The sequence below is a fragment of the Ammospiza caudacuta genome, chromosome 3, assembly GCF_027887145.1.
Source record: "Ammospiza caudacuta isolate bAmmCau1 chromosome 3, bAmmCau1.pri, whole genome shotgun sequence".
In the NCBI taxonomy this organism is placed as follows: Eukaryota; Metazoa; Chordata; class Aves; order Passeriformes; family Passerellidae; genus Ammospiza; species Ammospiza caudacuta.
This window is the reverse complement of record NC_080595.1, coordinates 43087688-43112912: the sequence shown is the minus strand read 5'-3', so window position 1 is coordinate 43112912 and position 25225 is coordinate 43087688. Positions and strand designations below refer to the sequence as shown.

Sequence of the window (25225 nt, the reverse complement as noted above, 5' to 3'; positions counted from 1 at the left end):
CAGGAAGAACTATTTAAAATTGATTCAATCTGTGTGGTGGATTTATAAGTTGATTTGGGGTTTTGAGTAGAGTAGGGTTTAGAGGGAAGATAGTTAAATGCATGTATGTATACCTAGATTACTAGCTATGCAAAATTCATTTTGTGCTGCTTAAGTAAGTCTTGGAAACATTGGTTTAATCTTTTTCAGTCGGAAAAAACCCATGATTGTTCTGTGTCCAGAAAAAAAAAAAAGCAACTGTGTGCGAATTTTTTGTCACTCAGGGTCACCAGTTGTGGTGGTGTTCACAGGGGTCCCAGGATGACAGAAGGGATAAGAATGTTGACTCCATGTTTCAGAAGGCTTGATTTATTATTTTATTATATATATATTATATTAAAACTATACTAAAATAATTGAAGAAAGGATTTCATCAGAAGGCTAGCAAGGAAAGGGGAGAATGGAATGATAAAAAAATCCTGTGACTGACCAGACAGTCCAAGACAGCTGGACTGTGATTGGCCATTAATTAGAAACAACTACATGAGACCAATCACAGAGCACCTGTTACATTCACAGCAGCAGATAATCATTGTTTACATTTTGTTTCTGAGGCCTCCCAGCTTCTCAGGAGAAAAAATCCTAGCAAAGGGATTTTTCAGAAAATATCATGGCTACACAACTGAAATTGCTATGTTCATAAATAGAGCATATCTGGTAGAGTGTTTATTGTATGAGGGCCTGTCTTCATTTACAGTTTCATGAATAAACTAGCTGGCAGAGGGGAGAGGTCTGTAATGCTGGCATTGCTTTTCCTTTTGTATTTAGCCACGAGACTGTGCATTTCCTTCTAAGCTCCATAAATTGTGCTGGGGCTCTGCCAGTGGATGGCAATTCTGACGAGCCGCAGCCGGGTCAATCACTTCCAGCAGTGCCCGTTCCCGCGCGCTGTGCTCTCATGTGCGGCTCACCACTGCTGGCCATGGTGTGACCCACATGGACAGGGATTCTTCCCACTTCCCAAGCAGGAAATCCTCTTTTTGGCTGCATCTTTTTGTCTGCAAGGCCACAATGTCGTTCATGACCTCCAGACTGAATTTTTATGTTTTATAATTTGACTCTGAGTCAGTGAAGAAAAAACCCGGGGTAACTGCTTCATGCCATGATGTGCAGTAGGGAAGTCACTTGAAGCTCTCTAGACAGATGATTTTTAAATGCCTTTTCAGTGTGTATTAAATAGTAATTCAGTATGTATTTAACTTAATTCCTTCATAGATTGTTTTACTTTTGAGTAAGAGGTCAGAATCCTTGAAGCAAATATTGGTTTAAGCTATTCCTTTCATCATGTAAGAAACAATAAGGAATGGTCAGGCCTAAAATTGTCAAATTGTAGCTTGTTCTCAAATTTTCTTCTGCTTTGGGTTGGAGTTGATTTGATTATGTATCAAAATAAAATTTAAAGATATTGCATGCTGTCTGCTAGTGCACACTTTTTCCATTTTGACCAGCTAAAAAGATCTTATTATAGCTTCTGGCTGCACGTTGTGTGTTTTAGTGTGATACATACTGCAGCATTTTACAACATGGTTACCTGTTTCACAGTCTACTCTTGCTTTGTAGTCTCTGACCCCTGAACTTCTTCATACAGATTGAAAATATTTCCAGCAACAGTGTAAGGTCAGCTGGTTACTACTGGGGCTGTGCTGGGTTTGCTGAACAAGCTGAATCCCACAGCAAGAAGAAATTGCACAAAACAAGTGATGTCAGATCTCTGATTCCCCATTATACACTGTAGCTAGTCGTGTCATGAACAAGGTTGTGGAGTCCTGAGGAGCCTGTGAAATATTCCTGGAGCTCTGCCAGATATGTAATAGGTGCTGTCTGGACTTTGACCATCTGCAGATTTTCTTTTTACAAGTTATTAGGTCATATATAATGCCTGACCCAGCCATGTTCTAACTGTTTATGTAATGTGTAACATGTAATAACTGTTTCCAGCAGTAGAAACTTTTATGTTTTAAAGTTGGGAAGATATTACTCTCCTTAAGTTGCATTGAGGAGAAAAGGGGATAGTGAGCAAACTGAAGCAGTTTCTCCAGTTTCAGGTTCTGCCTCCTGATTTGCAGAGAGGATTGCTGTTGTCACCCTCATGAGGTCATAAGTGTTTCCCAGCTGCTGGTGTTTGGGCAATTTATTTTCACTTCTGATGATTCTGTGGGGGGTCATCACAAATTCCTTTCTCCTTCTCCTCATCCAGTGGCTCTGCAATGCTCTCGCTGCCAATTGAATTCACTGCTCCATTTTTTAATCTGACAAAATATGCAAACTGCTGTACTCTTCATTAACTGACTGGTACTAAAGGAACACGTCTGAGTTGGGGTACAAATGACAAATGTGAAGTTAGCATATTGTATACCACATGTTGATGGATGTTAATGATCTCCATGTTTTCCTAGCCTTGTCACCTCTGATTCATTCATTAAATGACAAGACTTCAAAAACTAAAATAAATCCAGAGTACCAGCAATTTGTTTTCTGCCATCAGAGAGGATTAATCTCAGTCCATCTTTGGAAGAAAATCAACTCAAATTAAATTTTGTATTTGTCTTATAGGGGATGAAATCACAGCAAGTGGTGGTATTTTCAGGACAAGGAGGGACACATCCTCCTGCCTGGAGCTGATGTCTGGGAATAGAGCTTGTGTGCGACCCAGTGTTCTCTGGGGGCCCATGGCCATTGTGGTACTTCCCCTTGTCCTGTGTATTTGCTGCTTCTTGCCCTTGCAGTCCTTTAGAGAGGGAGAGTAGGCTGTGTGGTTTGCTCTTTGAAGTTGAGGTGATACAGATAGGTCATGCTAATGGCTGGAGTGATCCAAGCCTTTTTTCTTTGTCCCATGTGCTCTGGGTCTGTCTCTGCTTCAACACAGTTTGCTGGAGCTGCTTGTGACCAAAGACAGGACCTGGAAGCAGGAGGTGGCAGTGAGGGGCATGTCTGTCAGCAGCCTGGGCAGCTATGAGCATGGTTTAACAAGAGAGAAGCCCCTTCCATGCCCTGGTGCCCCTGTTGGGGACGGGCCTTTATATCCATCATCTGCAACAACACAGGCAGGCATGTGCAGAGTCAAACACAGACAGAATCTTTTTGTTTTCCAGTCACTGTTGACTTTATACTACAGTCTTAGGTGAGGCCAAGGCTTTCTGTGCTTTGCCTTAGCCCAAAACTCAGTGTTTCTGGAAAGCTTGAGCTCAGGCACACAGCTGGTCAAAGTATTGTTTTTCTGTCTTTAGTTTGGTTTTGTCTGTGAGTCTGTTTGAATACAAGCTGCATTATTAGCAGCTCATATTGACACTATTTGTGACTAATATATTATTTAGGATGAAGATGAGAGTAAATGATCATGCATTCCCTATATAAATTAGAATTCAAGTGTATTAGATTATTTCATTATTTTAGGACTTTTAATTACTGTGAGATAATGATGTCTTAACACTATGAATGAAACCCTAAGTAATATGCAAAAGAAGTTATATTTATTTTATATCACTCTGATAGATACTTGGCATAATGTAGAACATAGCCCAAAGCAACAATTCTCCTTCAGTGGTGGGAATTCAATTTCACATAATTTTTCAAGGTCACACTAGCTCTTCTACTTGGGATTTTAAAAAAATAAATGAGGGTGAACTCATAAAATCATATTGAATTCATATATATACAGGTTTTATACAGATGTTGGATGACTAGATAAAGTAATTGTAGTATATTAGAGATGCTATCATTCTTTACTAGTATTCATAATCAAAATGGGGAGTATCTTGAAAATGTTGTGTTCAAATTCAAAATTCAGCCTTTATGGTGCGTCTGTTTTGGATTTGAATCTCTTGATGCATAGTATCCACATATCTCTTTACTTTGTTGCGTGTCTGCAACAAATCAATAACTTAAAATTTGGCTCTTGCATTTTTTATACTTCCTCTTTGATAGAAACTTTTGGGAAACACATTATGCAGTCTCTCATACTCCTCAGAAAGGCTTTTCCACTAGATTTCTGAATAATAAGGGAAGATATTAAAATTAAGACATGTTTTTCAAAGACAAATTCTCTCTTAAAATTGTGAACCGTTGCTGTTGAGCAGTTTCTGCATTCAAAGTGGGGTGTGCTCGTGTGCCCACATATGTGAGTGTCCCAAAAAAAGACACGGGTGTTTTCAAAGGCACAGATGGCAGCAAAGCTCTTCAGTCTTTCTTGGCCCAACCTAGGACCAAATGTTCTGCCACAGCTGTGGGAATCGATAGCGTAGCAGGAAAACTGATCAAATGTTATAAATGAGTCAGTTTTTATTTCTAAGACTCAAATAGAAAAGAGAAATGTCTTTGTGAGTAGTGGAACTTCATCTATTTGAATTGGCTTTTTACTTTCCTTCTGGTGATTTGGAGGAAGTACAGGTTGGTGCAAACTGTTGTTCCATCCACTTTTAGGTATCCTTTTGCTGATGGGGCGGGTCAAGGGAGGTTTCACTTAAAGGGTAATGGTCCTATTAATTATAATGTTCTGCCTTGTGTTATTTTAATGGAGAGAAATTTCACATGGGAGTGCGAATTTGCTCAGCTGTAGGGGATGTCATCTTTACTGCCCTTTCTTGAAGAATAACCATGGCTAATGTATGTAAAGTGCTTTGATTAGGGAAGGGGCTAAACTTGGAAGGTGCTAAAAAGCACTCTTTGATGGATGTGGCAAGTGAGTTTTATGAAGGCACTTAGAGACCAACTTCCCCGAACATCACACACCTCATTGCCTTTGTGTGCAAATTATTTTTTTCATTAAAATTGAGGTGCAAGGGGGAGTAAGTGCAATTCAGGATCACTTCCTAAATCTGCAAGCAGGGAAGCACAGAAATCTGAGAGATCTGGTGATAGGGGACGGAGTACTAACCCTGTTTTGCTTCTGAACATCTCTGTAATTGTATAGCTGTCTTTTCAGATGATGTGCGTATAATTCTGCTGTGTCATCTGCATCGTGGTTCAGGGAATTAGAAATAGATTACAGTATTACAGAACTCAGTGCAGCAAAGATTTATGTGGAACATTTTGCTCTCTTTCATTATGGGGTCATCTATGTCGTTCTGTAGGAACAAAATTTGCATTTGTTTTCCTTAGTAGGAGACTATTGCAGGAACAATAGTGAAGAGTTTCATAAGAAAGATTCTTAGTGACTGATCCTCGAGTTTTGTTTCCAAGACAAACAGGCTTAAGTACTATATTCTGAAATGAAGTTTTATATTCTGATATTTTCTTTTAATGTGTTTGTACTCCTCAGTCTTTTTAAAATTTGTTTTAATTTTTTTTAATGAAAAGTAAAATCTGTAGTTTCATTCCGGAGCAGAAATCAGTAACCCAAAATTTTAATAACCTAGAAGTTATCCACATATTCTTCTCTGCAACCCTTTCTAATCTTCACTGCTCTTCTGCCCCTCTCTGAGATGCCTGGAGAAAAATAAAAAGCAGTGCTTTCTCAAGGACTAATAGGAAACTTGCTCTTCTCAACGTTTCTCTAGCAGAAGTGAAATTTGCTGCTGGGTAGCTCCTGAAAGCTGTGGCATTGAGAAGAAATCAGTCTGACTTCCTGAGTGAGTGCTAAGACTTGTTGGGTTTAGCAATCTAGTAAAATGAAATTAATATTTGAAGGTGCCTGTATTGCTTATAATTACCTCACTGACAAGAAGTACATAAATCACATGGGAAATCCTTAAGCTGTTTTCTTTCTGTGATCTGTTTGGATTGTTTTGGGGTTTTTTCCATGAAAATACTTAAAACTGTAAGGAAGCTTCAACCTGTGCATAGAGACTTGCTGGTTGCATTGGCTTCCAGGAGGACTCTCTAGCTTCTGAGCACAAGCATAAGCTACCCTGCATGCCATACCTTTTCTGACCTTGCAAATTTATGCCCCGTTTTCTGAGCTGGGAATATGCCTTCCCCCATGGTTGTCTATTGACTAAGTCCAGTGATTAGCATATGTCAAACTTCTGTGACTTAGAGAGGGAAGAATGCTGCAAATGGAAATTGTCATTCCAGTGGAGGAAATTTCCAATGGAGACAGAAGACACTGTCCTTGGTACAGAATTAAAGCATTGCTTTAACTGAAAGTCTCATTAAGCTTGAGAACAATGGAAACCTGAAGCAGAAGTGACATTATTTTCACTCACTTTCTGTCTGCAGCAGACCTTTGGGGATTGCAGAGGAAAGAGGAATATTTGTGCATGGCTTTCCATGCAGTGACAATGACATGGAATTTAGATGTGTTGGTCACTCAAAAACAAAATGAGTAGCATTACTGCTCCCCTGCTCCCTTGCTGGTTTGTTGATTCATGTTCTGTGGACGTGAACAATGCCCTCCACTGCACTAGCTGACTTTGATTTCAAGCAGACTGTTCACAAAGTTATCTACTTAACATAACTCTGCCCAGCTGGCAATGTACTCAGACTGAAGAATATAAAGCTAATTCTTCTTGTGTGTGCTTTTGAGTCATTCAGCCTAATAGATTCCAGTGGTGTTCTGAGCCCTTTATAGAGCCAATTAGTGTTAGTGAAAAGTGAAAACTGCAAAACTTAGGAATTTGTCTTTGAAAAATTGTTGACATTATGTGAATGCTTAGCAGTATTGCCCAAGTAGCAAGTGTGACAGCTGTACACTGGTCCAATTAAGTTTTTCAGGCCAGGTGTGCAAAAACAAAGTATCAAAAGCTCATATATTTTAATGAGTAAAACATCTTCTAATCTTGTGTTTACCAGTCCTGTGGGCTGAAATTAAAGGGTTACCTTTCTTTATTCTGGACTCTGTCTGATCCCCTCCTTGTTTAATTTGGACATGTCTATTTTACACATTCAGCTGTTGTCATTGGACCACATATGGCTGCACATAGTGTCTGTCATATCTATATCACTGGGCAGAAATTCCTGTTAAAGGAAGAGTTCTTAATTCATGGATCCTTCACAACAAAACAGAGTAGCAGTAAAGTCTTTGATGTGACAGAGAATGAGGACTCCACCCAAATCCAGTTTTCTCTTTGGAAAAACATAGTTATACAAGGGCAAAGGATGATGGTGATGGTTTTGAAAAATTGTCCTTAGATGAAAACAAAGTAGTAACTGGTATATGTGTGTGTGTGATGTTATCTGTTGTTTAATTATTGGTATCAAAAGACTCATCTTACCTAGACCCAGGAAAGAGTGTGGAACTGATAATGTGGACAAAAGTAAGACAGGGTTTCTCCAAGGGGAATTTTAAACAAAAGGTTAATCAAACTCAGCTTTAAAATTAAGTGTTACCATTCCATCTCATTCTCTAGGTGTGAGAGATACTATTTATCACTTAGAGTATTTTGTGCTTTTTCTGACCTTTTTCAAACCTAAATCCTTCTGAACACTGAATCTTTAGTGCCTGGATTGTTAAGAAAGTCCCACAGGAGCTGTCATGAGCTGAATGCTGTGATGACATGACTCGGGCATGGCAGCTCTAGAGTGACTCTGCATCTACTCAAACACCTTGGTGGAGGTCACATGTAGGTATCTTGTTATATGAAGAGATTATATGCTAAAAACACAAGAAAATAACAGTCCTGCAAAAGCTAATTCTTTCAGGAATTTGTTTGGTCTTTTTAGTGTGTCCTGACAAACCTCTGTTCATCCATAAGCAGTGACACAGGAAATCTTAAATATCATGTCCAACGATAGAAGTACTCATGTATAATGATTTCTTGTGGTAGATTTAGTATTTTTTGTTATTTTCTTTTTTTTTTTTTTTTTTTTTTTTTTTTGTCTCATGGAGAGATTAGGAAACTAGAAATATTATTTTGGACTCCATGTTTACTCAAAATTTTTATAGACTGAAACATAAGGGTACTTACTACCACTTTTCTCACATGCAAGCTTATTGCATCTGCAACAAATTTTGGACAATGGTTTATAATGAAGCTGAATCATCAGTTGCTTGCACAAACCTTTTTAAATATAAAATGTATCTATTGGAAAAAATATTTTCAAGTGGCAGCACATAAAGACATAATGATTTTTGAGAGTTGAGGGATTTTTCAGCCACCTAAACTTTTCACTGAAAAAGGAAAGTCTTCAATTGAAGCTATAACAAACTTCCAGTGATAAATTAAAAATACAGTGATAATTATGCTGGTTATTGAGCATTAGGTGTGCTTGAAAGCTGAGTAGAGCTTGCACTCAAGCATGCTTTCATTATCTTAGACTTCCCTGAATTATATTCAGTTGGCTGTTAACTTAGGTTAAAGAAAGATTTTCTTTAATTTGGGATCTAGTAAAATTCAGATCAATGAATAAGGCAAAAAAGCATTTGAAAGCACAATCAACTGCTATTCTAGTGAGTGAAAAAAAAAGATAAGCTCATGCTGTTATATTTAACATGTCATTATTAGATATACAGTGAAACCAGCTATATGAAAATTGTTGAAACATGCAGTTATTAAATAATCTGTAACTGTTTTCCCATATTTGAAATAATTAAAGGTTCTGATTTCTTTATCTGCGCTTTTCTGCATTAGTGGTAATCTTTGATTAGTTGTTTCTGTGTGTTATGAAATGTTGTAGCTTCTCAAATTAGGTTACAGTAATTATTGATTTTTGCACTGTTATTTGTGCATTACTCAAGCAGCTAATATGTGCTTAATGCTGATGCAGAAAACATGTGTCCTCTCTGAAGAGCTGACTGTAAAAAGGCCATGATCCTGGGAACACTGAATATGATGCAGGTTGCTTTTGGCAAATGAGTAATTCCTTCCTGACCAAAGTTCTACTTGTTTATATTTCACTCTGTTGAATTAAGTGAAAAAATACCAATGTGTCTTGCTATGAATCCTAAATGAGAAGTAAAAAGTGTAAATATTTGCATTTATGTTATGTGTACTCTCTTTCCTGTCCACTTAATTTATTCCAAGATTTAAATCTATGTATGTTTTGCGGGGAGGGGAGGTGGTGGTGTTTGATGGTTGGTTGGTTTGGATTGAGGTTTTCTTTTGTTTGTTTGCTTGTTTGTTTGGCTTTTTCTGGATGCACTACTGGATGTGGAGATTGAGAGGGATTTGGCTTGGAGGTTTAATTATTCAAGATTTTCATCAAATAGTGCATTACTTTTACCCCAGTAATTTGCAATATTGAATCCTGTAAATTTATATAATGGTAAGAAATCTTCAAGAATTTTGTGGTGAACTTTCAGAAGGCAAAATAGGAGTCCAGTTAAGCCCACCCCATGGGCAGCTGCTCTGGAAGAGCACAGACTTGCCCATCTGCTCCTGCATGCTCCCAGGATGTCCTTTTGCTCAGGTATACTGAAGCTCATCCACATCCTCAGGGGTCAGTTCAGAGGAGCTAAACCAGCAGAAATGTGTGTGTGTAGAGTATCTCTGTCCCTTGGACCAACACACTGTAAGCTCCCCAGCAAAAGGCAAGAGAATGTGTTAAGGGAAAGGAAGAGGGACGGTGACAGAGCATGGGAGTCCCTTTATCAGTAGCATTGGGTCATTTTAGTGTCAAACTGTGCCACTGGAATGATGACAAACTGTAATGATCACAACTAAAGCAGGGAATGCCCATCAGTGTAGCAGATGGTGCTCTGTGATGAGGCATGGAGATGTAAGGGGATAATCCTGTATTTAAAATGAACTTGGTTCTGTTCATAACTCTATCACAGACTGAGAGGCCTTGAGCAAGCAGCTTCTCTCCTCATTGTGTGTTTCTCCAATTACAGAGACAATAGTATTGCCTTCTTATCGACAGCTGCTATTCAGGTGCTTAGCTGTCCTCTGCTAGAGAACATTATGAAAGTAAAACTATAAAGTGCAGAGCTCTAAATATGGAAAATCAGTAAAAGATGCTAATTTTCTGTGCTTCAGTATTGCTTGGACCTACAGGCTTAAAAAAAAAAAAAAAAAAAAGCTTTTTCTTTTAATTAAAATTAAAGCTTCATTACTCCTGAGTACATAAGAGCTCAATATGAAAATATCATTGCTATTCAGAACTACCATAATCTATTGCAAGTCATCTGTGAATCATCTCTAATTAACAAGGTGCTCTATTACAGGGCTTTCTGAATAATGGCAGGCTATTCTTTGCAACCCTCTAAGCTAAAGCCTATTAGCTTTTCATTATCTAAATTACTTATAATATTCTGAAAAAAAAAGTTTGTGGGGTTTGCCTGATGAAAAACTCCAAAAAGCAAAGTTGCCACTGGAAAATCAGGGCATGAAATTTGTCTCCCAACTCTCCAAGATGGATACGCAGGTTCCCTTACATGCAAGTTCCCAAAGCTGATGTGAAGTTTTTGTAGAATCTTGATGTACAAGCCCTAGACCCACTGTTTATTTTCAGATATATCATCAGAAGGTGGGTTTTGGTCACTGAAGGCTTAAGGCAGCTGCATTCCCACTGTTACCCATTTGGTAGCTGTCAGATGTACCTATATATGTTGTTCTTGTGTTTTCCAAACTATGTTTGCCCAATCCTCATGCTGTTGTTCATAGCTGTTCTCAGAGCTTCTGAAACTTTACAGGACATTTTGCAAATGTCTCTTTTGACTGCCATCTCATGCATATTTTTAAGAAATACCATCTTAACCAACTCTGACTCAGAGTGTTCTACTAAGCCACTGGCTTTGAAACTTCCAAGTTTTAAGAGTGATTTAATAATTGTACATTTATCTGAGAAATATTAGATGGTATTATTTATACTGTAATTGCTTAGCTTCATTCTATTTCAAATAAAACTCCCCAGGAAGTATCCAAACAAAACTCAAATCAGGGTTAGGGGAAAATTCAGATTATGCATTAGTGGTTGAGCGGGGGAGTTTTCTCACAGCTATGTTGGAGCTGTCACCAAAACAAGCACTGCTATGTTCCAAGCTAATAGTATGCTGAAAAGATCTGGTTATTTATCAAGGGAAGAGAATGGAATCATAGAATGGTTTGGGTTGGAAGGCACATTGAAAGTCATGTAGTTCCAGCCCTCTACCACCTCTAGAGGTGCCACCCACTAGATCAGGTGCCCAGGGACCCATCCAACCTGGCATTGGACACTTGTAGGGATGAGGGAACCACATCTCTGGGCAAGCTCTTCCTGTGTCTCATCACCCTCTGAGTAAAGAATTTCCTCCTAACATCTAACCTAAATAGTCCCTCTTTTAATTTAAAAGTGCTATGCTTTCTCCTATCACTACCTGCTTATGTAAAAAATCACTCTCCATCTATTTTTATCAGCCCTCTTTAGGTGCTGGAAGGCTGATGTAAGGTGCCCCCAGAGCCTTCTCTTGTCCAGGCTGAACAACCCCAGCTCTCTGAGCCTTTGGAGGAGAGGTGCTTCAGACCTCTGATCCACTTATGGCCCTCCTCTGGACTTAGTCCAAGAAGTCCATTTGCTTCTAATGCTGGAGGATCCAGAGAGAGGATCAGAGAGCTTTCTGTCTTATTCCATTGAGTACACAACAGGTTTAGAAGTCCCAGTTAGCCAGTCTTCCTTGGTGTTATATTCTAGGTTTCCTGATTATTTTACAGGGCCACAGTGAGCTACAATTTTGAAACAGCAATGGAAAAATTGAAGAAAATCCTAAGGTATTTCTTGTGTTGAAGAGTTACTAGTTATTGCTTATACTGAGGCTCCAATAAAAACTCTTCTTTTCATGACATCTACAAAGAAAAACATAGACATCATGAAGTCTAGGACAGGGCTATGTATTGGGACACAAGCAAGGAGAGATGGTGGAGTGAGGGGAGGTTAAAATCTCACTCTCATTTAGTACAGCCAGTCAAAACTGTGAGGAGATATGATTACCCTTTGAAAAAGAATCTGCCTGCAAAGGTGCTAGTATAAGAGCAAAGTATTTTAGCCGTGGGTGCATCTAAGGTAGGCACTAGAGTGAATAGGAAGGTGGTTTTCTAGACAGCCTCTTGAAGAGACCAACAAGTACTGAAAACTTAAATAACTGTATGATGATTGTGTGATGTTATTAAAACAGCTTCATAGGAGTTTGAGAATGTTGTGTGTTGACTGGCTGCCTGTGGTTCCACCCGTGTTGCATTTGATAGGGGTTCTCAAATTCACTGAGCAATGTGCATCAGACACATCCAAGCTGTACAGCTCAGGTCATGCTCTTTGCATTCACACAGGTGTCTCAGACCTGCAGCACCCAGCCTGAACTCAGGTTCTGCATATGTGCGGGCATCAATACTGCATACCTACAGAAATTTGTAAGAGGTGCGTACTTGTGTGTGCAGTTAAATGGTTCTGGGAGAACATGTTGTTACCCCCAGGAGATTAAACAGAGAAGTGCCAGAAAATACTATTCAGAAAATCAATTGAAGTGGTGCCAGTTAACACCACTGGAGCTTGCAGTCTTAGTTCTAGGAGTCTCACTACACTCCCAGTGGGCTTCAGCACTAAAGGGGAGCCCAGTCAGTTCTAGCAGGGTTCTTGGCTTTAAACAGTCTGAATTTCTGCAGTGCAACTATGGGTTACTCTCTCACCCATTTTGGGATCCTTTTCCTTTTAAACAATCCAAGAACCTTTAATAGATTCAACTTGTTGGAAAGCACATTATCTCAAAGCATAATTCCAACTTTTGCATGTTTTTAGCCAATTCACCTTGGCTAGCTTTATAATAATAATAATAAAAATACTTCAGGACATTTTAAAATGTCCTTTCTATACCAGAGCTGTTATTTTAACTTTCACTGTGATTGAAAGGATAGTTTGACGTGGCCTGCTCGGTGATTCCAGCTGTGCCAGGCCAGGCAGCTGCAGATGCCAGGTCTGTGTCAGGTAAGCCAGCAGGCAGTGTTGGCATCAGCCATCCCTGCCAACGGAGGAGGCAGAGCCACCGCACAAGTGCACACATTCCTGTTCCCTCCACTGGAAAAAATATTGAGTAGGCACAGATATTTGTTTAGTGATTCAGATCAGGGAACTGAACTGGTTTAAAATTAGCATTCTGGGCTGGTATTTGGACCAGTTCTCCAGTCTGGTTCCTTCTGTGGCTGTGGGAATACTTGTGCCAATAGAGAGGAAGTAGGAAATGATGGCCTGGAGATGGCAGAGTGAGGCCACAAGTGAGGGCTTATGCCAGGACTAATGATATTCCTTTAATGAGCCAAGATACTTTTTCTAAAATACAACAAGCCTCTACACAGCCTCCAAACCCATGTTTATCTCTTGAGAAGCAGGTGGCTTTAGCTCCACTCCTCCTTCCCATGAAGAACCTGTTTCAATTCCTGTTTCCCAGCATCTCTTACAGCTGCACCCATCTTGCAACAGGTTAGCTGGGCCAGGGCTGTTGTATTTCCATTTCCAGTGAAATCATAGAATCATTTAGGTTGGAAAAGACCTCCAAGATCATTGAGCCTAATCATTAACCTGCTACTGCCAAGTCCAGAACTAAACCATGTCCTAAGTGCCACACTTACACATCTTCTAAATACTTTGAGGGATGGTGACTCAACCACCTCTCTTGGCAGCTTGTTCCCGTGCTTGACAACAATTTTTTTGTGGAAATTTTTCCTAACAGCCAATCTGAATCTCCCCTGGCAGAGCTTGAGGCCATTTCCTATTGTCCTATTGCTAGTTGCCTGGGAGAAGACACCATACAAATCCTTGCTTCAGGTACTTGTGGAGAGCAGTGAAGTCTCCCCTGAAGCTCCTTTTCTCCAGGCTGAACATCCCCAGCTCCCTCAGCCAATCCTCCTAAGTTGTGCTCCTAACCCTTTTCCATCTCTGCTGCCCTTCTTTGGACTCGCTGCAGCACCTCAATGTCTTTCTTGCCCAAAACCTGACCACAGGGTTTGAGGTGCAGCCTCACCAGGGCTGAGTACAAAGCACTGCCCTCATCCTGCTGGTCACACTATTCTTGATACAAGCCTGGATGCCCTTGCCTGTCGCAGACATTTTTTCACAGAAATCCTTTCTTTGAGATTGTCCATCTTCTGGGAAGCTGAGGGCCCCAGAAAGAGAATGTAAACCATTGTTATCAGCTGCTGTGAAATGCAATAAGATGCACCTGTGATTGGTTCATGTTTCATGTGTACCATTAAGAGCCAATCACAGGGCAAGCTCTCTGGAACACAGGGACAGAGAATTCTCTTGTTTTTAGATTCTTTTCTATGCTTAGCTTAGCAAGCCTCTGCAACTTCTCTCTTTATTCCTATTAGTATAGTTATAATGTATTATATATCATGTATCAGTAAATCCAGCCTTCTGATCAAGAAACAAGATTCTCGTCCATCTCTCTCACCCCCAGCAACCACCTTAGGTAGCTGTAATACTTGCCCTTCCTGCCCACCTGGGCACAGCTGGCTCATGTGCAGCTGGCTGCCCATCCCAGGTCCTTTTCCACCAGGCAGCTTTCCAACCACTTCTCCCAAAGCCTTCAGCAGTGCAACAGGTCAACACTCCCCCCTGACTGGGTGTCATTTGGTGCAAACATGATGGGGGTGCACTCAGTTCCCTCATCCCGATCATCAATAAAGATATAACACAGGATTAGCCCCAATACTGAGCCATGGGAGACATCACTGGTGACACAGCTGGATGTTTCAATTCTGATGTTTCCCCTGTAACACTATGACTCCAGAAGCCAATAGATTTTAAAGCTTTGTGTGCTCAAAGACACACAGTAATGCTTTAAGATTCAGTCATGCTGCTAAAAGGATTTCTTTCCATCTATTACCATTGTAAGTGTTACTACATAACAGGTACAGCCCCTTGAATAACCCTTTCTGATTTGTTCTGTCTCATATTTCTTCTTGCATGTTTTTGGGTCTTCTGAAGTCCATGTCTCTGGACTTCAGAAGATTTAGGCACAAAATAGTGCCTAAAAATCAAGTATCAGGAAGTAATCCTCTTTTGAAGATCAAGTTTTGCTTTTTAATTTTTTTTAAATTGTTATTTTTATTATTTAAACTTTCTCGAGTTAAGAGGAGTGAGTCATACGTTTGAAGAGAAGATTTGGGGAGTAAGAAGTAAGAACAGATGAGGAGAGGACTCTGGAATCAAGGGAGCGACTAAATATGTAAATATTAAGAACATAAAAAAATAACAGTGGAAAAAAATATAAAACATTTTTCAGTCCCCAAGGCATACAATAGCAAGGTTCGGCTGTGCCTTTTTGAAATGCTCCTTGATGTCCTTGCTTGAAGTTCCTAAGCAGCTCAGCTAGACCAAGATGCCCTTGAAAAGCTTTTAGGAAGCTGTACAAATTCTCTTTTTTCTGTGATGATGGGAGGGAGAACCTTATTACAAGTTTGTGTAGTAGTTACATTATTTGTTCCTCCTATCTGACACATACATCTGTTTTCTCTTTTGGGAGCTGAAGCACAAGAACAATCTCAGTCTCCTAATTGGTAGCTGTTCTGCCCTACATCACAGTAAGGTTTCAAGTGTTTCAGGTGTTAAAGGAAGTATCAGAAATATGAAATCAGATCCCAGTATCATATTAAGGCAAAGGTGTCCCATTCCAGTGGATGTATATCATGTGAATCACGCAGTATACACTGCAAACGTTATGTATTTGGTATGACTGCTTTGTGACACTAACAGAAGTTTATGGTTCAAAGGAAAGTGGTTCTTACAGGATTTTTGACTGGTTAAAGAAAAAATATTGGAGTCAAACATCAGCATTGCTAGTGAAATAACGAATTCAATATTTTTGTTGTATATGTAAAGATGTTTCATTTTGTTTGAAGAAGGTCACTGTATTTAGGCAGACAATATCACTTGGGAAGTGTTTTATATCATCTTGGCGACAACTGTATGTCTTCCCTGTATAGTGAAGCATATGAATAAGTATTTGAACCTTTATCAAGTACCATGGCTTACTTTAAGATATAATTAATTGCACACTTTAATCTCTAGTTGATGAAAAGCAGATAAAACTGCCATTTTTGTGTTGTGCATGTGGAGAGTTAGATTCTTGCTTTGTTTGTGTTGTGCATAGTGTTGCTTATTTCTCTGTATATCTCAAAGTTCTTTCAGGATTTGAAAAGATATATGAAATTCACAGCAAGATGTCAAAGGATCAAACTGAGTTAATATGATGAGTTGCCCTTTTTTTTTTTGTCCATTAGGTTAATCAAGAATTTGGATGTTGAATATTCCACATGTGCTCTTTATAACAAATTTTGCACACTTGTTAGATGAGTAGGAAGACATATACAAGATGTTGCAATTTCTTGCAGATATTTGATGATGCATCAGCAAGGCAGACTCTGTTCCAGTGTGGGCAGGCTCAGTTATGCAGGAAGAACCTCATGCACTCCCTGGTGACTTTGGTGAGAGAGGTGACACTACACTTAAGAGAAGGGGATACTTCCTTTACTTGTCAGCAGTAATATAGGACCTTGGGCTATATTGTTCTCAGTGAATTAAGAAATCATTATGTGTCTTGGTGAACAGCACTGGAACCTAACTAACTTTTTGAGGGGTAAAATGATACTGTATTTTTTCCAGTTTCACACTTCCTGTGTTGCTGTATTAGACACAGAATTTAGACTTTTTTTTTTTTTCCTGACAGTTTCTTCAGCTTCTGTTTCAAAAACCGGCAGAGATAGATGTGCCTGTAATCTGGAGTTAAGTACTGTCACTACATTAATTTAAAGCGATTCTTCAAAATTTTTCTAAAAAGCCATAGAAGACCAACAAGAAGGAAATTAATGCTGAAGATTTCAAGAGTGATTAATGATTTTTTAATTTACAAATCTCATTTTTGTTGTGTCTAGCATGCTGTAGGTATTCATACAACCTTAAGCCAAATTTCCAGTGTGTTAAATTTGTAATATATTTTGAAAATATTCCATATGTCATTTGTCCTGCTAGGTATAATGTCTACCCAGTAAATTTGCATGTCCCACTGGTTTATTTCTTGACATTACTCACTGTTAATCTCTTTCTGTAAATAAATCTAGCAAATGTGTGACAGCCTTCAACTAAAATTTCAGCTGTGAAACCCATAATATCAATCATTGTGTTTTCTCTGAAAGAGCTGTCATGCAGTGGCTGAATACTCCAGCCCCATTTTATGGGAGGAGATTTGAAGCAGAGTTTTTTTCTCTGAGTTGCAGTTCAGGTGCAAACCTTTATGATCCTGAGTTTACATACCCACTTGTCAGAGTGCAATCTGTCTCCTTCCTAGCTGAAAATACCAGGAGGTATTTTCTTCACTGGGGACAGGAGATACCAGTTGGGAAGAATAAGAGGAAAACCCCTGTAAAGGATAAAGGATCCAGGATGTGGCTGGATTTTGTACAAGCCCTGGAGCTAGGCATAGCTAGAGAGTTTAAGGTTCTTCAAGGTCATACAAGTAGTTTCAGATATAAAAGAATGGCATTAATTCAGGTCACTCAGTTCAAGTAAATATGATGCTTTTATATATCTTGTTAACCTTTGCACCTTACGTGTGTGATTTTATGAAATAATTAAAGGGGAAAAATGTACCTAAAATTGGTACTTTGCTGAATAAAATTTGCAAGCCCCATTATACACTTTTCTATTTCTCAGAGTTTCAATGGCAAACAGTGGTCTGGTTTTTCTGCTCACTTTAGTGTCAGCTTGCTCTGTCAATTATTATTAGAAGAAGAAATGGGTGCTCCAGTAAGTGTTCCATGCACTATTTGTCCTGTTAGGTGTAGGATATCTTTCAGAGCCTGTTAAGGGAAAATTGCCTATTAGCAGATTTTTAACAAATGCCTGTCGTTTTAATATTGTTCACAGCTAGTCTGAATAAACAGTAAACATATGCTGTGCATAATGAAGTTCTTCCATCCAATTTTCTATTGTATAACGTTGGCTCAAAGTGACATTCATAAATATTCATGCGATAAGACCGTTCATACTTCAGTTATCATCCTTCCTTCCAGAAAACTTCCAGTCCTTCATAGCAGAAAAGTGTGACTGTCTGATTGTCCAAAGAAAAGAAAGCAGAATTGTATCTTCAGCAATCTCCTTCACGTTGGAGTAGATGCTTACGTAATATGAAGGAAATGAGATTTTTGCGTTCTTTGTCTTACATTTCTATCTAAGCCACCAAAATCCAGCAACACCAGTATATATTATCAGCCAAGAAAGTAAAATGCTCAGTGACACTGCTAAAAAGCAAAAAAAAAAAAAAAAAGAGAATTGAGGCTGATACTCTTCCATGCAGATTGCTAGATGTCGTAATCTCCATCCTAAAAGCAGCCCACAGCTGGGTGACGGGTGTGTGGCCAGTGAAGCTGCTGCACGTTCCCCTGAGTCTGTGAGCAGCCAAGCACATATGGGGGCAGTCAATACAGCAGCTGTGACACCTGCCAATCTGATGGTCCAGCACTAACACAAGATGCTTTTGTGACAGTTAAAATGTCTGTCCTCTGGTGAAAACTCAATCAAATATTGTTTTCTTATTTCTGGAACTGTTATTTCTGCAGCACTCGTGGGTCTCCCTGCACAAATAAGAACAAGCCACATGTTCTCATAGTGCAGCTCATTTGGTAGTCTGCAAGTAACACTATAACCATGTGACTCGTGGGTGCTTAGGAAGGATTGAGGAAGATCTTTGGGCTACTGAACCAAGGAGACCTCAATGGCAGGAAGCTGTGTCAGGGGAGATTTAGCTTGCACATTAGGCAAAGGTTTGTCACCCAGAGGGTGGCTGGGCACTGGAACAGCTCCCCTGGGAAAGGGTCACAGCACCAGCCTGACAGAGTACAATAATAATAAGTGTTTGGACAATGCTCTCAGGCACCGAATGGAATTCTTGGGGCTGTCATATGCGAGGCCAGGGGTTGAACTCAATAATCTGTGTGAGTCCCTTCCAGCTCAAGACATATGATGGTTCTGCTCCAGCATGGCACAGGGATGGTTCACCATCTTAGTGCAACTGTGTATTTTTTTTTATCTTACTGTTGATGTAGTCTATTGAAAATTCTTCAGGACTTTTGTCTCCCGTCTAAGCTACTTGCATCTCTGCAAAACACTGATTTCAAATCTGTCAAGAACTTATTTTGATGCCCATTTTTAGGAATGTTTAAATGTGTTGAAGAGAATCTGCTAAATGGAATATCACCATATCAAGCAAAACAGGTTTTTTTAGAGTCACTCTCCTGGGGCTGATGCCCTTCTATTTATACTAGTTTCTCTTCATACAATTGCCAGTGTTGGATGTTGCTTTTAGCAACAAGGGAATTACATAGATGTGGATATAGGAGATACTCTGGTTTTGCCTTGAGTTTACAAGTGCAAGATTAAACAGGCAGTGTAGGGCTGTTATGTTTCTATTGGGATTAGAGAAAAATGTGTCCAGGGAGCCTGTGTCCTGCCAGTTTGTCAGACCCAGTTAGACAAGGTGATTTCACTTTCTCCTTCCTTCTGAGCAGTGATTTTAATTTGCAAGATGCCTGAAGGGGCCTGCAACTCCACTGGAATAATGCATATACAGAAAAGGATCAAAATTACTGAAGCTTGTGATACACAGCCAGGAGGTGAGAGAAAGGGGAAAAAGCACTTTCTTTCCCTTGTATCCCCATCCAGCCAACATGGTTGATCACTTGTCAGTGCTGGTTTGGTGAGAGATGTTAAGTCACTGCCTGTATTCTGTGGTGCTGGCAGGGCAGTGTGCCTTTTTGAGAGAGAAGATTCCAATGATGTAAGTGTGTGATAAACAGGACAAGGTACTTAGCTATGTACAGCAGCTGGAAAGGCTGAGAACCACATTGATGCAATGAGAGCAAAGCCCAAGCATCTCTTTGGGCAAAGCCCATCCATATTATTGAAAGAAACATCAGTAAGAAAAATAGCCACCTTACGTATTCACGGAGCAAACAAAAGCCATATGGCAATTTGTCCAGCATTCAAGATGAGCAAACAGCAGTCACTGAAAGAGTCATGCACAATCTGACCACCGGGGGGAAAGTGCTGTTCCTTACTCAGCTGATTGGTGTCCCTTGGAAACATCTGCTTTGTTCCTGAGTTTCTTTGATGAGAGCATAAATGGCGCTGCGTAATTCACCTTTTCTGTAGCAGTGTCTCTTGGGCCTCCATTGGGGGAGTCTCATTTTCCTTTTCTCTGCATGTTGTGTTCTGATAATCTTATTTGTTCTGTCTGTGGTGTCTCTGCTTCTGATGCTTCCTTATTTCTCTCTGGATTTTTTTCTGTCTTTCTGATGGACTTACTGAGGAAGGATTGGTAATACTAATTGCATTTGCAAGGAAGATACTATCAATTCATAGTTTTTACTTCTACAGTGATGGCTAAATTTACTCAAGTAGCAGAGTCATTCTGGGTTTGCTCATAAATTGTTATTCACATAAAAAAATAGAAGACCTGATTTCAACATGGGGCCTGATGTTCTGTGTAATACAGTAATACAAAATTTCTCTTGGTTAATTATATCTTCCAGTTTGTGGTAGATATCTTGGACTTGCATGTTCTATCATTTAGAAATGGATGACTCATCTGGCATTGGCTACTGGCATCCTTCTCACTGGGGTGCTGTTCAGGCTGTTGTGCTGCCCTCTGTTAATGTTCTAAGCCTGGGTCCTTCAGTCTGTTCTTGCTCCTGGTATGGTCTGTCTGTATGAGGAAAGGATCTTTGGCTTTCATTACATATTAATTGGGAATTCTCCATTTATCTTTTAAAAATCAAACCTTAAGCTATGTAATATTTAATTTTGGTGATTCCTGTTGGAGAGTTTGTCTTGAATCTTGGCTATGAGCTTTTTGGTTTGGGTTTTTTAAGGCCTTTTTCCAGCTGAAGTAAACTTTATTTTGCTATTTACCTCACTGGAAGAGGGGCACCCATGATATTGTATTTATTTATTTTGTTTTACAGCATATATGAGTCTATTTTTAAAAGCATATTTCAGAATACAGATGAGTATTACTGGTTGATGTCAATGTGCCATATGTCCTCTCCACCATTTTTGTTGTTTATTGTTGTCTTAAACAGAGACATTTGGAGATTTTTTTCCTCCATTAAGTTCCTCATCAGTTAAAATTGCTGAAAGAAGATAAATAATTTAAAAACATGAATTTCTAAGTCCAGTTAATATTTCACGTTGTAGATTGATCTGACAGTAGTGTGTTTATAAATGTTATGTGGAATGTTCCAATTTAATCAAGCTTATTTTTTGCCTTGCACCTTTTAATTAGAACCCCTGGGAAAAGTCGTTATTGTCTGACTTACATGAAAGTTTCAAATAATGTTTTTGATGTCTCTTATTTGTTTTTCTGAGAAAAAGTTAAGTTCAATGTCTTGAAGCATGCCTCATGGAACAGTAGTAGAATTTGCTTTTCACATATCTATCCCTATGCTTTAATTTTACATGCATGTCTATTTTGTTTAATTATTGCATTTGTAATTTAATGTAAATTGTGCATCTCAGTTGCTTTTGCTTTTTTGCAAAAGCTGGAATATATTCTGCAATATCTCTGCTGCCCAGTAGAGTGAAGGTGGTTGGTTGTCCTTCAGCATTTAATCCCAAATTACCTGTCTGAAAGCAGAATAAGAAAACAAGAAGAGCATGCCTATTTCCACACCTGTGTCCTGTCAGGGATGTAAGAGAGTTACTTCCTATCCCTGGGCATGGTCCTCAGTGTTATAGTCTAACCTGTAGCATACAAGGCTAGTTTCTGCTCTGATGTGGACAATAACTTGCCAATACATTGTGATGCATTTAAAAAAAATATTTTTGTGGTAAAGAACAAAATTCTGAATGTAGTAAGTGTACCTGATATTTAGGTATTAAGTCATGGCCTGTGTAATTTTACTGGAAGTTTATTACAGTGCAGGCACATTTAATGGTGAATGCAAGTCCCTGTGTGTGAAATCACCACTGATGTAATGAAAAGGGAAGGTTGTGATAAATCCACCAGTGCAATTGTAACAGGCACTCATATACTTCATGTTGCTACACACAGCCTGTATTTTCAAAGCTGGGAAGTTATCACCTCCTCTGCATTAATAAAGATGTCAGTGACCAGAGATGTATCTGGGACAGGAAGGGTTCAGGGACCTCACCCTGGACTGGTTTGTTTGCTCTTTTAGGCTCAAGTGGCTTACACAGGTGGGAATGTGTGAGGCTGCCAAAAGCCAGCACAAAGCCTAGTCCAGCTCGTGCCAGGTCAAGTAATCAGCTGAGTGCCTGAGGCTTTTGTGACACTGCAGATTTTACTGCAGCAAGGCTGTGAGGAGACACAAAACTTGACTAGAGAGGCTGCATCAGCAAGTAATTTTGGCATTGACCAACTAAATTGCCTTTTAGCCTGTTCATTGTTTCTCTGTGTAGGGTTACCTATATATACCTGAGGTTTTCTTCTTGGGCACTTGCTTTTGCTCCAGGGTCTTTAGTTGGGGAAACAAGGGAACTGTAATGGCAAAAGGCTCCTGGACTTGACATGGGGCAGCACTGGGGCAGCACAGTGAAAGCAACCCCCAGAGGTACTTTTGTTGCAAACCAAGAGACTCGGAGAAGCATTCAGAGGGTGTGCTGGAAGGGATAAGGAAGAAGCAGACTGCCACTGTGAAACAGTCACCCTAGGCTGGGTAACACTGGGGTCCACGCACAGCAGAGTCAGGCTCTATGAGGTTACAGAGCCCAGCACTAATGGCAGCCTTTCCCATCTAGCCTCCTTTTTAATTAAACCATAACTGCCAAAATATTATTTTTCTTTTTTCTTGTTAGTACTTCTTTGGGTGCATATAGACCATTGTGAGTTTGAGGCAGAAGAATAGGACAGGGAACCTCAAAAAAGCAGATATTGACTGGCATTGCTAGCCAAGAAAGTTCACAGCCCAGATATGGAAGTAAAGCAAAACACACCTCTCCTTTAGAGCAGATGGACTTGAGAGGTGTTGTCATTTACCCTCCATGTCTTCTCAGGCTGTAGTGATGTCTGAGGTTATGGGAGAAAGGCATGTCTAGGTGCTCCTTGGTAGCCAGAGAGGAAAGGCTGCCATGGGAAAAGAACCTGAAGTGTGTGCAATAGGCAGAGAAAGCTCTTTGGTCTCTGGAACACACTGTGATTCATTATTTTTTGAAGAATAGCTGAAAAATGTGATTTTGTTGCGGGGAGGTGGAGGTGCAGCTGTAAGTCTGCATGCTTGCCGTGCTGCTCAAAATTACAGCCCCTAAATAGATGTACATACTCAGCCTCCTAGAAGGGCTGTAGCTCCCTGCTGTAGTACAATAAGAATAGTAATACTTACCATTGAGATTGTGCTTGCTATTTTCAGAGCTGTGCCAGTGTTGGGTATTTCAATGCAAAGCGGGCGGGCGATTGTGAGCAGGATATGGTGAGCTTTTCAGTTTCGGGGGCGGAGGGGGGACAGTGCTGTTTTGCATACTCCCCGGAATAAAAGAAGATTCAAACCTTTCTATTCTGGCACTGGGGGCACGACATCTTTCAGCTTTCTTCCAGGAGCGGCTCTCACAGGGCAGCCGATTTCTTCTCGGATCTGACCACCACAGCCCTCAGTAATTATAGCAGCGTCTGAATTCTGAGCTAAAAACAGAAGTGCAGCATGTGCCCATTCCCCATGTGATTCAGAAAGCAGGAAATTGAAAGAGCCTGACTGAGAGAGGAGAGGGAGCGCAAAGCAATAGACACATGCAGTATTCGTCGGGAACCTGCTCCGCCCGGGACGCAGGAGCTGTCATCCGCCGCCGCCGATTCTGCGTGCAGCCTCCGCCCGGCCCCATTGGGCGCAGCGGCACCGGCGGCGGGCGGGAGCGGCGCGGCCGGACTTGGGCTCGGCGCTCCCACATGTAAACAGAGCGGAGCGGGAGCTGCGTGCTCCGAGGGGCCGGCTCCGGGCTGCCCCGGCTCCGGCGGGGACCGCGCTGTGTCCGGCTCCATGAGCAGAAGCAGGCACTCCGGAGGCTCTGCTGCCTGTGGATATAAACAGCGGGCAATCGGGATGCGCTAGCTTCCCCCGCCGGCGCCGCTGCTCCTTCGCGCTCCGCGCCGCGGCTGGGACAGGGCGATGGACATGAACATGAAGAAGTTCACGGTGCGCCGCTTCTTCTCCGTCTATCTCCGCAAGAAGTCTCGGTCAAAGAGCTCCAGCCTGAGTAGATTTGAGGTAAAATTCGCCCTAACTTTGTTAAATGTAGCAAATGCTGTTAGGTGCAGGTAGCGGAGGTACAGGAGAACGCCTGCATTTACTTATGTGGTAAGTAGTTAAAGGTGCTCTTTCCCTGGAGGTGGTGATACTCGCACCTAATGTTCTTTGTTTCAGTGTAATTCAGTGCTCTTTCTCGGTAGTATTCAATACATTGCATAATATATTTATTGTGTTGCCAAGAGTCCTTTTATCAGCCTTGCAGGGGAGGAGGAAGCTGGTTCAGGACATCATGAAGTTGTAGGAAATAATGACAGATCCACTTAAATTAGCACAAATGACACCACGGTTTGAAATAGCCTCATATTTTAGTCTTCCCCTGCACACGTACCATTCGTTCTTAGTGCTAGGTTTCCACATAATTAATCAGTTTGCTAGTGCCTTTCATATATATGTGGTATGTGAGACAGGGATTCTCTTGATTATTTCTCTGTAGGTTCTCATGTTTGCACATATTTTTTGCATTTATCTTCTCTCCCATACATCTCTCCTCGTATCATTTCATCTACTCTGTTTTAGGAGAAGTTGTTCTTTGGGAGCTAGGGGGACAATGTCAAACCCTTCAAGATTTAGCAGTGTGGGGAGATGAAGGCAGTTAAAGTAGGAGGTATTAGCAAATTGGAATGTGTGAATGGGTTAAAACCCGGATTTCTGCCTGCCTTCCTCAAACCATTGTTCTTCAGCCCTCTATTTGGAGCTGTGAATAGTCGGCAGGATGCGAGATCAGTTGAATAGATGTCAGTTATATTTATGTTGTTCACTTTACCATTGCAGATGATCTGCAACCTCTGCATTAATATAGAAGTAGATGGGGCCGGATTCCCTTCTGTCTCACGTTTATTTTGTGCTGGTGTACTTCAGCTGACCTCTGAGGAGTTACTCTGATTTGCACTGGTACTCCCAGGAGGAGGATTTGTCTTATGCTGTGTGAATACATTTTGAAACGTTATTCCCTTAGTGTCCTATTTAAAGCACCAGGTAATTGTTTGAACATAAAGTTCTTCATGTGTCATTGCTTAAACAGGGCACGCTGAAAAGCCAAGTCTTTCACCTGTGTGTGTTGTTGGTTGTTATTTTCTTTCCTAACTATT

The 25225-nt window shown here is 40.4% G+C and overlaps 1 protein-coding gene across 2 annotated transcripts in view; it reads left to right on the top strand.

The window, feature by feature from the left end:
- RPS6KA2 (ribosomal protein S6 kinase A2) overlaps positions 1-25225 on the top strand; it is a 278084-nt gene that overhangs the window by 97989 nt on the left and 154870 nt on the right. The window contains exon 1 of one of the 2 annotated variants that reach the window (XM_058801241.1): positions 23933-24095. The exons of the other annotated variant lie outside the window; for it this stretch is intronic. Within the exon in view, the coding sequence (XP_058657224.1) occupies positions 23997-24095 (99 nt within the window). The 5' untranslated portion in view covers positions 23933-23996. Of the gene's footprint in view, positions 1-23932; positions 24096-25225 lie in introns of those variants that run through there. 2 annotated transcript variants of the gene reach the window in all.